This window comes from Belonocnema kinseyi, chromosome 8 (assembly GCF_010883055.1).
Source record: "Belonocnema kinseyi isolate 2016_QV_RU_SX_M_011 chromosome 8, B_treatae_v1, whole genome shotgun sequence".
Classification (NCBI taxonomy): Eukaryota; Metazoa; Arthropoda; class Insecta; order Hymenoptera; family Cynipidae; genus Belonocnema; species Belonocnema kinseyi.
The window spans coordinates 46,918,075-46,932,260 of NC_046664.1; the positions used below are offsets into that span (position 1 = coordinate 46,918,075).

General features: G+C 28.0%; 1 protein-coding gene across 1 annotated transcript in view; it reads left to right on the plus strand.

The window, feature by feature from the left end:
* The window catches only part of LOC117178479 (ATP-binding cassette sub-family C member Sur-like), a 115,597-nt gene that overhangs the window by 11,718 nt on the left and 89,693 nt on the right, over positions 1–14,186 (plus strand). Inside the window, exons 2-3 of the mRNA XM_033369905.1 lie at positions 386–616; positions 11,205–11,465. Of these exons, the coding sequence (XP_033225796.1) occupies positions 393–616; positions 11,205–11,465 (485 nt within the window). The 5' untranslated portion in view covers positions 386–392. The remainder of the gene's footprint in view (positions 1–385; positions 617–11,204; positions 11,466–14,186) is intronic.

The following is a 14,186-nucleotide window of genomic DNA, read 5'->3' on the forward strand; positions in this document are numbered from 1 at the left end:
TCTGTAGGTTCTCAATTTTGATTCGCGTTTGTTTTGCTTTCTTGGGTCTCTTTTTTCTCCAACCCCGACCTAAGTTAATTTTTGAGATCAGAAGGTAATGGTGAGAAAAAAATCCATCCCTCAGATTTGCTTTAAATTTTAAAAGTCTTTAATTCCAATAAATCTTTATGGGATAAATATAATAAAATATAAAGATAATAATTTTTTTTTCATGAACGTTTTTATTGAAATATCTACCTAATTAAAATTTAAAAACGCTTCTAATAAAATGTTAAAGGAAGCAGAATATCCTAATGGATGAAACTAAAAAATTAACATATCTAATACAGACATCCTGATTGTGAAATCAAAAACACTAAAATTTAAAAATTATATTTTGAATTAGAAATATCATGGGACTGTGTGAAGAGAATGCCTTTTTACGTTTGCTACAACCATACGGAAGGCAAGTTGTTTGGAGCTGGAAAAACGGAAATGGCACCAACATTAGAATGCCAGGAAGCGACTCAGCGAGGTCAGACTGTTTTGTGGAACTTGTAAACGTTTTCGCAGCAGCAATTACAATCGTCGCAGCACTTGTACTACTTATCAATTACAAATGTCACTATGACAGAAAGTAAGTTAAATTAATAAAATTATTTCACAAGATTTCATATCTAATACAAAATTAAAATGCACTGTAAATTTCAATCAATCAAAAGTGACTGATTCGAAATCAATTTTGACTGATTGAAATAATGCGGATCCAAAGACTGATTAACCAGTCAAAAAATACTTTAAATGAGTCAATTTTACTCATTGGCGAAATAAGTCATTTCAAATCATCCTACCTGTTGAATTTTCATCTAAAAAAGATCAGCTTTAAGCCCAAAATGGAATAGTTACATTTCGAAATTACAAAATTTACTATTGAGACAAAACAAAGTAATTTTCAACAAAATAGTTTAATTTTCAGCAAAAGGGATGAACTTTCAACTAAAATGATGAATCTTTAACCAAAAAAAAATAATTTTTTAACAAAGTAGTTCCACTGTAATTAATTATTTGAATTTTCAACTAAATAATGGTCAATTTTACACTAAAAAATAGATTTAAAACAAAATGTTTAAATTTCTAACGGAACAGATGAATTTTCAAGAAATTACATAATTTAGATGACGGATGCAACAACTCGACAAGCGCGTGAAACCGCGTGGAAGTATTGTCCAGCCGGGAAAATCTATCGATAACAAAAAAAAGTGCTCGAAACGTAAAACAAAATATACATTCGTATTCAGCTTGACGCGGCCGACAAATTTGTGTGATGAAACTTTCTGATTCGATAATTATTACTTAAGTTAAACAATAAAAACTTAGAAAATTTTCCGATCAAAAATCGATGTTTTGTCAACACAAAAGCGATGACTTTAAACAACGCACTTTGTTTGAAAAGCTAATCTTTTTTTGTTTGTTTAATAACAAATTGATTCCGAACGAAAACCACGTTTTGCCAACTTCGACCAATGGGACGGTCATCGAAAAATGTTAGTTGAAGTAACTCATCGCGAGAAAGTTGTTCACTAGACTTTGAAAAAGTGTTTCTGAAAATTTGGAAAAATTCGGTCGAAAATTGTGGAAATGGCAACGAGTTGAAGTCAACACATGCTGCCGCTGCAGCGTTCCGCAGCGCCAAAGAGGAATAAAATGCTCCAGCCGCAGCGTGTTTTGACTTCAACTCGCTGCTATTTCTGCAATTTTTGACTAATTCTCTTGAAATTTTGAAAAAAACTTTCTCAAAGTCTAGTGAATAACTTTCTCGCGGCAAGTTGTTTCAACTAATATTTCTTCGATGACTGTCCCACTGGTCGATGTTGCCGAAACGTGGTTTTCGTTCGGAAACAATTTGCTATTAAATAAAAACAAACATATTCGCGTTTTAAACAAAGTGCGTTGTTTATTGTCATCGCTTATACAGTGAAAATACACCATACAAATTTCAAGCATTTTTATCAACAAACGGCCGAATAATCGATTTTTGATCGGAAAATTTTCAAAGTTTTTATTGTTTATCTTAAGTAATAATTATCGAATGGAAAAGTTTCATGAGAAAAATTGGTCTGCCGCGTCAAGCTGAATACGAATAATGTATATTTTTTTTTACGTTTCGACCACTTTTTTTATCGATTGATTTTCCCGACTGGAAAATAATTCTGCCAAAAAGATCAATTTTCGAGAAATTACATGAATTTTCAATTAAAAAGCTGATTTTTCATCTGAAAGAATCAGTTTTCGATCAAAAATTAAATAATTACTTTTTCAAATAACAAAATTAATTATCATCTAAAAAGAAAAACGAATAATATTACTTTGTAATTAAAATCACAGCCAAAAAAATGAATTATAAAGTCAATCCGTGAATTTTTAATAAAAAAAATGAACTCCTCACAACTTAGTTCAACCAAGTTGTAAAATTTCAAATAAAAAAAGGGATTCGCAACAAAAAATGTAATAATTGATATTTCATCTGAAAAAGAGTTGTATCTTAAATAAAAACCCATTGAATTTATAACCAAAAAAATTAATTTTCTACCAATATGGAGGAATTTTTAATAAAAAAACATGAAGTTTGAAATAAATAGTAGAATTTTCAATTTTTTTTAAATAATAATTTTCAAAAAAAAATAAAATTGAAAATTTTTTAGTTAACAAAATATTAATTTTCAACGAAGGCAAAACCAACGAACTTTCAATAAAGTAGTTTAATTTGTAAATTCTCAACTACAGAAACAAGGAAATAGTTGAATCCTTAACCACAGAAATAAGCATTTAACTAAAACTATGAATTATGAACAGAAATATGAATGATCAATTAGATAGTTGAATACTTAACTGAAAAAGATAAATTTTTAGAGAAGAATGGAATAGTTTAACTTTCCATTAACAAAATTAATTTAAAAAAATACGAATTTGAATTAAAATAGTTCAATTTTAAACCAAGCAGATGAATTTTCAACTAAAATAATAAATCATTACCAATGTAGACCAATAAAGAGAAATTAATTTAATCAGTAACGTTGACTGACCACATCAGTAAGTTTGATTGATCTAATCCTTAACATTAAATGTGTTAAGCAGTCATTAATGGTTAATGAATTATAGAACTTAACAAGGAGTTTTAATTTGAAAATAATTGTAATATTTTCTTATAGGAGACAAATCAGTTTCTGCTACTGACTGAAAATCAGTCACTTTGTCAAAGCATGCTTGATTAATTTAATCAGTCAAATTTTGACTGAATGAAAAATAAAGTGTAGCATTTTGTAGACAAAGATGTCAACATTAAACTATTAAATCAATTTAAAATTAATAAACAGTAAAATTGATTTAAAATTTAATTTTATGTCCGCTTGAACATATGGAATTACCTGAGGCTTTTTGTTCGGTCATCGAAATTAAGCAACGCTTAGTTCGTTTGTAGTCGGATGGAGGCCATTTTACTGAGATGAGTGTATTTTTTTATCAGCTTTTAAGCGGCCTTGACTTTTGAACTAATATATTGTTACCAATAAACTTGTTTATCATGGTTCTTAGATACATCATAAAATTGGGTTACGGACCATATAAGGAAAGATCTGTGGGTTTCCCAGCAATAATTATACGGAATGTTTTATTGTACTTGAATTGTAGATAGGAATCATGATCCTCTTAATTTGTTCTGAGAAACACGTTCTATACATTTTTTAGCAAATTGACAATTAATTCTTATGAAACCTCATATGTTAGTAAATACATTTTTAATTAAAGAAACTCTTCAATACTTATTCCTTAGATAATATGCAAAGATATTTATAGATATTCAGATATAAAAATAACTTCTCATTCTCTATATTCCATTCAAGGTTTAAAATCTAGCATTATAAAGTTATTTCAAATTTCAATTATTCAAGCAATAAATTTTGTTTAAAATATATTAATAACGAGTTTATATATTATATAATATTAGAATTAAATATAAGTTGATCAAAGTTGTTCACAAATCTTTGAATCTTGGGCGTATAATGTATTCTGAAATAAATTAATAAATCTTGCTTCTGGCATTGAATAGCTGTGACAGGAAAATATTTGTCCTAGTTTAAACTATGGACACGTTTATAATAAAATCTCCGTTTTTAAATTATGTATGGAAAGTCTATGTGCCTCAAAACTATGTTCTAATGTTGTAAGAGAGACAGACAAATACTTTACATAGTAAATTAAAAATTTACACATTTATGGAACACTGACAATTTATGAGGCAATATATATTAGAAAATACAAAGGACCTAATAAGAGCAGGGAAATTCCAGTATGTTAAATTTGCATACGGGAAATGAAACTCTAAATGGGTAAATTCGAAGAAAGGTACAACTACAAGCTGAAATTTTTTTTCTTAATTAATATTTTTAAATAAAGTACGATTAACTAAATTTAAAAAAGATTTTTCTGTATATTTGAGAAAAATAATATAATAATAATTATTTTTTTAATATTACGCGTTTTCGAGCGTTAAGCCAGTTCTTTGATCCGGGCCCTTAATTTTCAAATTAAAAACCTGAATAGAAGACATTAACCGATTTCAATTTTTTCCTTCTTTCGAATGCTAAATCGTAACTCTTTTTATCTCTGCTGAAATGATTTAATTAATACCATCATTTTCACTCTGCCCAATTCAACATGCTTAAAATTTGTGATTTGTCACCAAGCAGTACTAAGCGCATTATTTCTCAGTTGAACTGGCCTTTTTCAGTCAGCCTAATAAATATTCGGTACCACGCTCGAGTGCGTCATAAAATCATCAAAACAACTCATGTCATAATTGTGGATTCATTCAAAAGAAATTATAATTGACTGAAATATTTTTAGTTATATTATATTTTGATCATAATAAAAAATGAATAATTAACAAAGTAGCTATGAATTATCTTTGAATTCGTTTCAATTTTAATTACTTTAAATTATTAATAATATTAAAAAATTTGTTAAGAAATATTTGAGGGGATGGACTACTATCGAAATTTCAGGACGACGAGACACTTCGAACAAAAGTACATAGTGTTAATAAAAAATACACCTGCTAGTAAACTTTGTAATTTTTTCACCTTTTAACTTATTCAATGTAATAAGTGGCCATAACATTCTTATTCCTAAATTAAATATAATAAAACAATAGGTCAATTATTTTGACTCCAATCAAGGAGTCTTTTATATTCTTGCATCAAATTTTAATTATGTTAGTGGAAAAATGTTTACTGCGAAAGATAATTTAAGAAATATTATAAATAACTATAACTAATTATAAAAAAATATCTATTAAATATTATACATGTCCATAACTTCCATAGTTTTTATTAAAACGTATTAGTACTCTAGATAAATTAAGTGGCCTCAAGCCAAAAATATTTTATATTCTTACATGAACTTTGAATTACATAAATTAAAAAAAAGTTTTACTACAAAAAACATACTTTTATGCAATTTTAAAGTTCTAAGGAGTAATTTAATTAATATTTTTATAAATCGTTGCATTAGTTTTTAGATATTAGTGGTAAAAACTAGCTCTACAAATTTTATCAATATTTATCTAGAACCGTCATTAAGTTAACAAGATAGTGTTAACAAACAATATCGTGTTATCGTTATCATGTGACAAAAATTCCTCAATGTAGAAATAAAAGTAATATTATATTAATATTATATATTGGAACTAATTGAAAGAATAGCAACAAAAAAACAATTAACTTTCTTTTTTCCTGTCTTAAGTTTCATTTAAACAATTATGAATTGTTTAAACAAAGAATATACAACTAAAATTAAATAATCCACACTTTACATTCATAAATTAGGCCAAGGATAAGCACAAGTCATACTTGTGCTATTTAATATTTTGATATATGTTAAAGAACTAGCAAAAATGAAAGTATAGCCGATATTTCTTTATACATTTTCACGGGTTTGACAGAAATCCCAAGTTTGGGGTTTTCCCCATGTTATTCTAATGGGGAACTCCAGGGGGCAATAAAAAAAAACACGGGGGTACCGTCAAAGAATTTGAAAACTTTTTTTGGGAAAGCCCAATGCTACAATATCATACGTGTACCATTCAGTAAGATAAGATATAATAGGTATTCATAAATTATGATAATACTGCATACGTGTGTTATCGATATCATGTTCAATTGAAAAAGTAAACATGTATCTTTAATTCTATTTACTATTTCTCTTTTGTGAAAAATGGAAAATTATTGAAAGAAGTCATTATATTGACAATCTCTCACAGAGAATATTATAATGAATGGAGAATAGTGAATTGTAATTCAATGCCACTATGCTCTATTACACTTTGCAAGTTAAATCTCAATTATTTCAGAAAAATCATTGACTGAACGTGTTCAGAATGCAAACTCTCATTATCATCGTTAATGTGATAAATCCCTATGGCATGTATAGACATGAAATCTTTTCCATGGAACTATGGGAATTTCGCTACAGTTTGATATTTCAACTTTAATTAATTCAGGATCATCCAAATGATAGGTTACATAATGAATAATTGCACTCTAATTGTTTTAGTTATTAGGTAATTTAATTGTTTATATCCAGTCAAATTATTTAGTTTTTACTTTTTTATACTCTTTTCCAGAAGTGTTGAAATGCAATTAATTATCAAAATCAAAGTTTTCTTTGACTAATTTAAATTCGATTGTTCCATCTTTACATTATTTCAAACAAAGTGGCGTACAGAAAATTAGAATTATGTTAAAAGTGCAAAGAACATACAAAATGGGCGCATTTTGTGAACTGTTGTAATAAATCCCTAGCACTTTCGTAAAAATATAATAAGTATAATATATATAATTCCTGAAAATAAAACCAAGAATCCAACGAACTAATTTGGACAACCAAGATAAAATGTTCCTATTGTAGTTTTAAAAAGGATCTTCTTAAAAAAATTGTCCAAAATAAGAAAATAATTTGTGGGCAAAAATAAAAAAGATGAAAGAAAAATGAGAAGGCAACCAACCAAATCCCCTTCCCTCTCTTTTTTCATCTGTTACTTCTTTTTAATTTTTATTATTGCCTAATCACAATAAAAAGCATATATAATATTATATTATATTTTCAAATGTCTTTTATTGTGATTTGATAATAATAAAAAAGGCGAAAGAAATAAAAAAAGAGAAGGGAGAGGATTTGGTTGGTTCCCTTCTCATTTTCTTTCCTCTTTTGTTATTTTTGTCCAAAATTTTTTGGCTTTTTCAGAAATTTTTTTTTTTCTAAAGAGTTTCTTTTATCAAATTACAATAGGAGCATTTTATGATAGTTGTCCAAATTTGCTCATTGGATTCTGTGTTATATTTTCAGGAGTTCTACACATCAACTTGCTTATTAGAGGTTAAATAGGATTTAAGTTTTGATTTTGTTCTAATTTGAATTTCTTAAATTTTAATAATAAATATAGTTCCCCTATACTGAGTAGGGCCGGTTTTTGTCAAAAATAAAAGGAGAGTGTGCTTTCTATATAATCATATACCGGGAGGAATAATAACGCTCTGTCCTGTAACGTGAGGCACATCACTAATGGAGCGGATAGAGGTTTTTTGTTTCATACTTTAGAGAAGAATCCCATGCTTTCAGTGCGGACTTAGTTTCCCATGCGACCGATGACATGAGAACAAAACACTCTATGTAACTTGTGTAACTGAATTATGTGAAGAGTGACTAACGCATTGCTTGTAGAGCAAGGGACAAATTTAAAGTCAATCCATTCATCGAACACTTGTAAAAACTGTTTTTGAAGATTAAAGACTCGGTGATAAAAAAATGCGCACATGAGAAATTATACGAGTAATATGATCCGAAGAAAATTCTATAATTATTTTTATTTTTTAAGGTTATTATAAGGCAAGGGAGTCTAATCTGAATCTCCAATCACTAGTTTTTTTTTCTTTAGTTTATTTTTATTTTATAAATATTATATATACCGACGGAAGAGTCGGGATGTTAGGTCATTTTAAGCGCGGATAGCTCTCGGATGGGTGACCATAGGTGACGTATGACCAGGTTGTATATTCGCTGCTTTTTCTTAGGTCTATAAATAAATTCGGTACCTTTACTTTTATTTCTGCCGCCCTGAAGTAGTTTTAAAGGGCGAACCTTAAGCTTTAAAACACAATATAATAGGTAGCGGCCATCTGGACTTAAGGGAATACGTATACTTAGCAAGCAAAAAAAACGTTTTTTTGTTACATTTTTTTTAAAGATGGGTTTTATTTATTGTAGGCTTATATTATGCATTTCGAATAACATATGTTTCGAGTAGTTATAGTAATTTTTTATGTAGATATATTAAAAACATGAGAGTTGTGATTGATTTTTCGGAAGTGTTTAAAAAAAGTTAGTCATGTGATGAATCATGGTACTCATGACTGACTTATGTGATACCAAAAATACAAAAAGGCTAGTTAAAATACGATATTCCAGTGTTCTTATCGAGCGATTTTTATAAAAATATAAATTTTGAACAAAATGGAGGATGCTTGAATTTTTTTTCTTTTCAATAAAAAAATGTCTCATTTTTCAATTAGGTAGTTGTCGTGCCAAAAGTCAGATATCTGAAAAAAATGGTTTTTCTATGATGTTAAGAATCAAAATATTATAACTGATGTAATTTCAAATGAAAAACATTATTTTTTATGAAAAATATTAAAATGCTCAAAAAGACATTAATTTTAAACATGTTTTTTGCAATTGAATTTTTTTCTGACCTTCGCTTCTTACCGATTTTTGAAAAATGATTGCATTTTAATAAATGACTGCTTAGTTTTTCCGGAAAAACATTCTCTACAACTATACTGTTCCAAATTTCAAAAAATAAATAAATAATCTTAAAATATAATTATTTGTTTCCAAAATTTGTTTAAAAAAAAAATGTTTGAACCATTTAGAGCCGTAGAAGAAGCCAGAGAAGCCATAGAAAAATTTACTTTTAAAATTGGAAACAGTATAGTTCAAGAGAATGTTTTCTCGGAAAAAATAAGCCGTCATTTATTAAAATGCAATAAAAAATGTTCAAAAATTGGTAAGAAACGACGTTCAGAAAAAATCAATTGCAAAAAACATGTTTAAAACTAAAGTTTTTGTTGTTGTAAATCTGAACATTTTTCATCAAATATCATGTTTTTTATTTGGAATGACATTAATTTTAATATTTTGATTCTTAAAATCATAGATAAGCAATTTTTTCATATTTCTGATTTTTGGCACGGCAACTACCTTAAAAAATGTAATAAATTAAAATCATTAATGAATACAGTGGCGTCCGACATAGGAACAATTTGAGTTATTGTATTCCAATTTAAAAAAATACAGCTGAGATTATTTTCGAATTGGAATGTAAAGAGAATGCAGAATCTCAAATGCTTCATGTTGAACACAACTGTATTCACTAATGATTTTTGAGGTTAAGTCCGTAGGACCGCCACCTATTACCTTGTGTTTTCAAGTTTAAGCTTCGCATAAAATTCAAGTTTGATCAAGAAACAATAAAACGCAGAAAAAATATTGCTCTCATAAAAATTATCTTAACCCGGAAAATGCTGTGTGATAACTGAATATCGGGTGAAGTCAATGCATTTACATCTACATTAATAATTAATTCAATGAATAACCTAATTCTTATAAAAAAATTTTATAAGCCATTACTATAATATACAATCTAAGCACGGGGAAAATGTATTTTATAGTACAATTGCTAACATTTATTACGAAAGTGACATTTAGTAACAAAATATTGAGAATTTTTACTCTTATAAACAAATTGCATAAAAATGTACTAAATTTGAAATCCTTATGTAGAAAACAAATCATTTTTACGAGTAAAAATAATCTTTTTCTAAAAAAAACTTTTTATACGTTGTTTACAACAACAAAAAATAAAATGAAATAACTTAAAACAACGAAAAATCAGCCCTCTAGATGTCACTGTTAAATTTGTTTAGCTTCAATAAAAAGAAACTTTTTAATCGAAAAAAGGTTGTGACCTGTAGACTGATTTATCTGCTAAAATGGAATTTTGAACAACTAACCGAAAACCGTGGTTGTCTTAGTGTTTTTCACCGGAATGAGCATTTTTGAGTAAAAATCATCAGGATTCCCAATTCTCAACAATTTTAGGTTGTGTTAACATGTTAGACCGGAAATGGAGATTTTTAATAGAAAATTATTAGATATAAAATATTAAATGTTTGAAAAAATTACGTATTTCTGTTATATTAGTTATATTTACTAGAAATCGACATTTTTAAACAAAAGTTCTTAAATGGGTAAAGGTTTATAATTTGTTAAAAATTTTAGGTTACATTAGCGTTTTATATTGAAAATTGTTATTTTAAAACCAAAATTATTATAGTTCGAACAAGATTTATAATTTCTGTATTGTTTCAGTTTGTATTAACGTTTTTCACGGGAATTCGGTTATTTCAAATAAAAATCATTAGATAATAAAAAATATTTATAATTCAGAAATATTTTCTTATATATTAGTGTTTTTCATCAGAAATTATTAGAATTTTCAATAAAAAATAATTATATTTAAAAGAACGTTTATAATTCTGAACAGAGTTAGGTAATCTTGGTATGTATCACCTGTAATTGATATTTAAAAAAAAAAAATTAGATATAAATTCAATGATTTTTGATCAAAATAATAAAATTTACAGGCATGAACGCAATTTTGAATTGTGTTTTTCGTCTAAAATTGCCATTTTTTCATCAATCATTATATTTCAAAGTAAATTCATAATTTTTAAACAATCTTATGTTAATTTCAAGTTTTACATGAAAAATTGGTATTTTAAAATAAAAATTATTATAATTAAAATCTTAACATTTTCCCCGAGTATATGGTATTTTTAGTAAAAAATCATTAGATTTTAAAGCTTTAGAATTTTTGTACATTCTTGGTAAAACTAGTGGTTTTCACAGAAAATATATATATATATATATATATAAATTTCAAAACAATCAGCATTTTCAATTTTCATCAATTATCAAAAATATTATCCTCGCTTTTCTTTTATATTCTTTTCGAAAATTGAAACTATGAAATACAAAATATTATTTTTATTTAAATGTTTCGTGCGACAATAAAAGTAATCAATAATTTTTCGAATACAAATTTGTTTCAGCCTGACGAGAAAATTGCTTCCTCTTCACACGATTCGTACTCTTTTTTGTTTGGTTCTGCTCCTGCTGGTCGTTTTTGAATTTTGTGAATCTCTCCTGATTTTTGCACCTTTCTCACCTATTCTCAGTGTATTGGCTGTCATATCATGTTGGGTGGTCCATCGTCAAACCGAAATGAGGAACGGTCTCGGAGTATCGATTTCCGGAGGTGGATTTACTATAATCGCCGTCGCTCGATCCTGGAGACTTCTTCATTTACGAAGGTAAGGAATCTTCAAGGACGATCTACTTAACCTTTTTTAAGTAATATCCTTCTTTCACCTTATTTTATTTCTTCACTTTCCTTCATTTTTAAAATGTTAAGCTGCATTTATAATAATAATTCTCTTCTTGTTTTCTGTTTAATTTATTTTTTTAATCGGCGTAGAAAATTATCGGGGCAGACTTGTGTCCAGTTCGGGCATTATCTAGACCGTCTGATCTAGACGGTCTTTTCTGGCCTTAATTAGGTACTGGATGGCCCACCATGAACAACCATTTTTCTAATTATCAAATCTAAATATCTTGTTACATATTTGCGAAAATAGTCAGGGTGTTTAAAAGTACCAAAGGTGAAAAGTGAACACTGAAAAAATTATATTTTTTTGCTTATCATCTAGTTAGTCTTTTCGGGTCCTAATCGGGTGCTGGCTAGGCCGACATGACCAAAAAAGGACAAGTATCAAACCCAAATATTATTTCGCACATTCCCAAAAATAGCCACAGGTTTTAAAACTACCAAAAGCGACACGTAAAGACTAAAAAATTAATTTTTCTCTCATAATCTAGTCAGTCTTTTCTGACCTTAATCGGATACTGACTAGCCCATCATAACCAAAAAATTTTTAAGTAATAAATCCAACTATTTTTTGGCACATTTCTCAAAATAATCAGTGCGTTGAAAAATTCTAAAGGGGAAAAGTTAATACTAAAAAAATCCTTTATTTGATTATCATCTAGTGAGTCCTTTTAGATCTAATTACCTAAGCACCCTCATCGGGTGCTGTCTATCCCGTCAGTACCAAAAAATTGTCACATTCAAGTATTTTTTTTTATATTTCCAAAAACAGTTTATCATGACCAAAGTTTTTTTTACTTGTTGAATCCAAATATTCATTTGCACATTTTCCAAAATATCCAGAGTTTTGAAAATATAGAAAATGAAAAATTAACATCAAATTAACATCAATTTTATAACGTGAATCATCTAAAATAGATTTTGACAAGACCATAAACTATTCCAGTAATTACGTTGGGGTTTTATAGGGGTGGGAGGAATCTCCATATTTCTTACGTAAGTTTATTTATTTATATAAGTAAAGAAGCACGCAAAAGGTCGCACAGGTTCCAACCTACAAATTTAAAACTAAATTTTTTAAAATAATTTAAAGGATGTTTATTTTAATATTTTAAATTCAGAGATGTCACGTATATTGAATCAAAAATAAGAAAAATCAAGATTTTTTAAAATAGTTTAGGGTTCAAGATTTTAAAAATCACTTTAAAGTCTGTCCAACAAGTTTTTTTGTTTGTTCACACTGTAATTCTATTTCAGGATAAAACTCGAAATAGTTGTTTAAACTGTTCATAATGCGGGCTAAAATAATTAATTTTATACCTAACAAAATTTGAGTATAGTTGAAGGGTTGCAGTACAGAAAAATAAAAAATACAAAATGGGAATTTTGCAAAAATATGAAAAAAATGCAAACTCGAAATGATTATTTATAGATAAAACAAATGTCCACTCCCGAGCCGAAAGTATTGCTGAATTAAGGCCCAAACCGTTATCCAAGTTCGAGTATGTGGAAGTTGACAAACTAAAAGTGATACTAACCTGAAATTGGACAAGACTTAACTGCTGGTTGCGATTCAAGATTAATTTTTTACTTTAAAAATAAAATAAAGCGATACTTCCGAAATATTAAATTTCAGAATATTGTTAAACAAAGTTTGATGTAGAATTTTTGACCAATTCCGAGAAAATCGACCCAGAATTTTGAGAGTGAAATTTCACGGGATTTCAAACTCGGCTTTAGATAGCGATTAAAAAACGGATTTTCAAACTTTTGTAAAAATGAAAATTTGTATGCGAAATATGGGGATGACGAATAAGAATACAAAAATTATTCTCTACCGAGAAGAACAAAGGTGAAGGTATTAAAAAATTAAAACTGTTAATTCAATTTTTCTAAGGGTTAACAATAATCCACCTCCTTCTACAATTTCTACAATTTGGATTTTTAATATTTTTAATATAATGAAAAACAAGTAGCTAACATTGAACATTTTTATCACTACTCACTGCTATTTACTTTACAAATTCCGGTTTGTTAGCTATAAGTAACAGATAAATAAATTCTCTTTAATTTTCGACAAACAATATCGAACATTGTGGGAATATATATGAGCGCTTTGGGCTACGCGCTCGGATACTTTCAGTCCTAGAACTGCGCGCTCGGCTTAGTTAAAAAAACTTACTTGTATATATTAAAAAACTATCAAAACCTGTCCTATTAAATAAATGCTTAAATTGGTTTTCAGTTTATATTAAAAACAAAATTAATTCACTTAAGGCTCTATCGGCCTTAAGGAACACATTCCCACTACAATAAGCGCGCTCGATTTTTTATATCTATTTATATAATTTTCAAATAAATATAAAAATAATCCCAATAATTTTTTATGTATACACACCAGTGTCAAAATTAAGCGATCTGGCTCTGACTTAGTCTTGATTAAAATTACTATTAATTTTTTTTACGAGAATAATACAGTATTGTAGTCTGTAAATCAACATCAATGTTTTTATAAAATAATAACTGTCACTATTGGCAGACTTACAGAAGAAGCTAAAGGAGAAAGGGAAAGGAGGAACGGTTTTGGGTAATAGCAAACTATACTCTCTAGCATACGCGGACGATGTAGTTCTATTAGCAGATGATG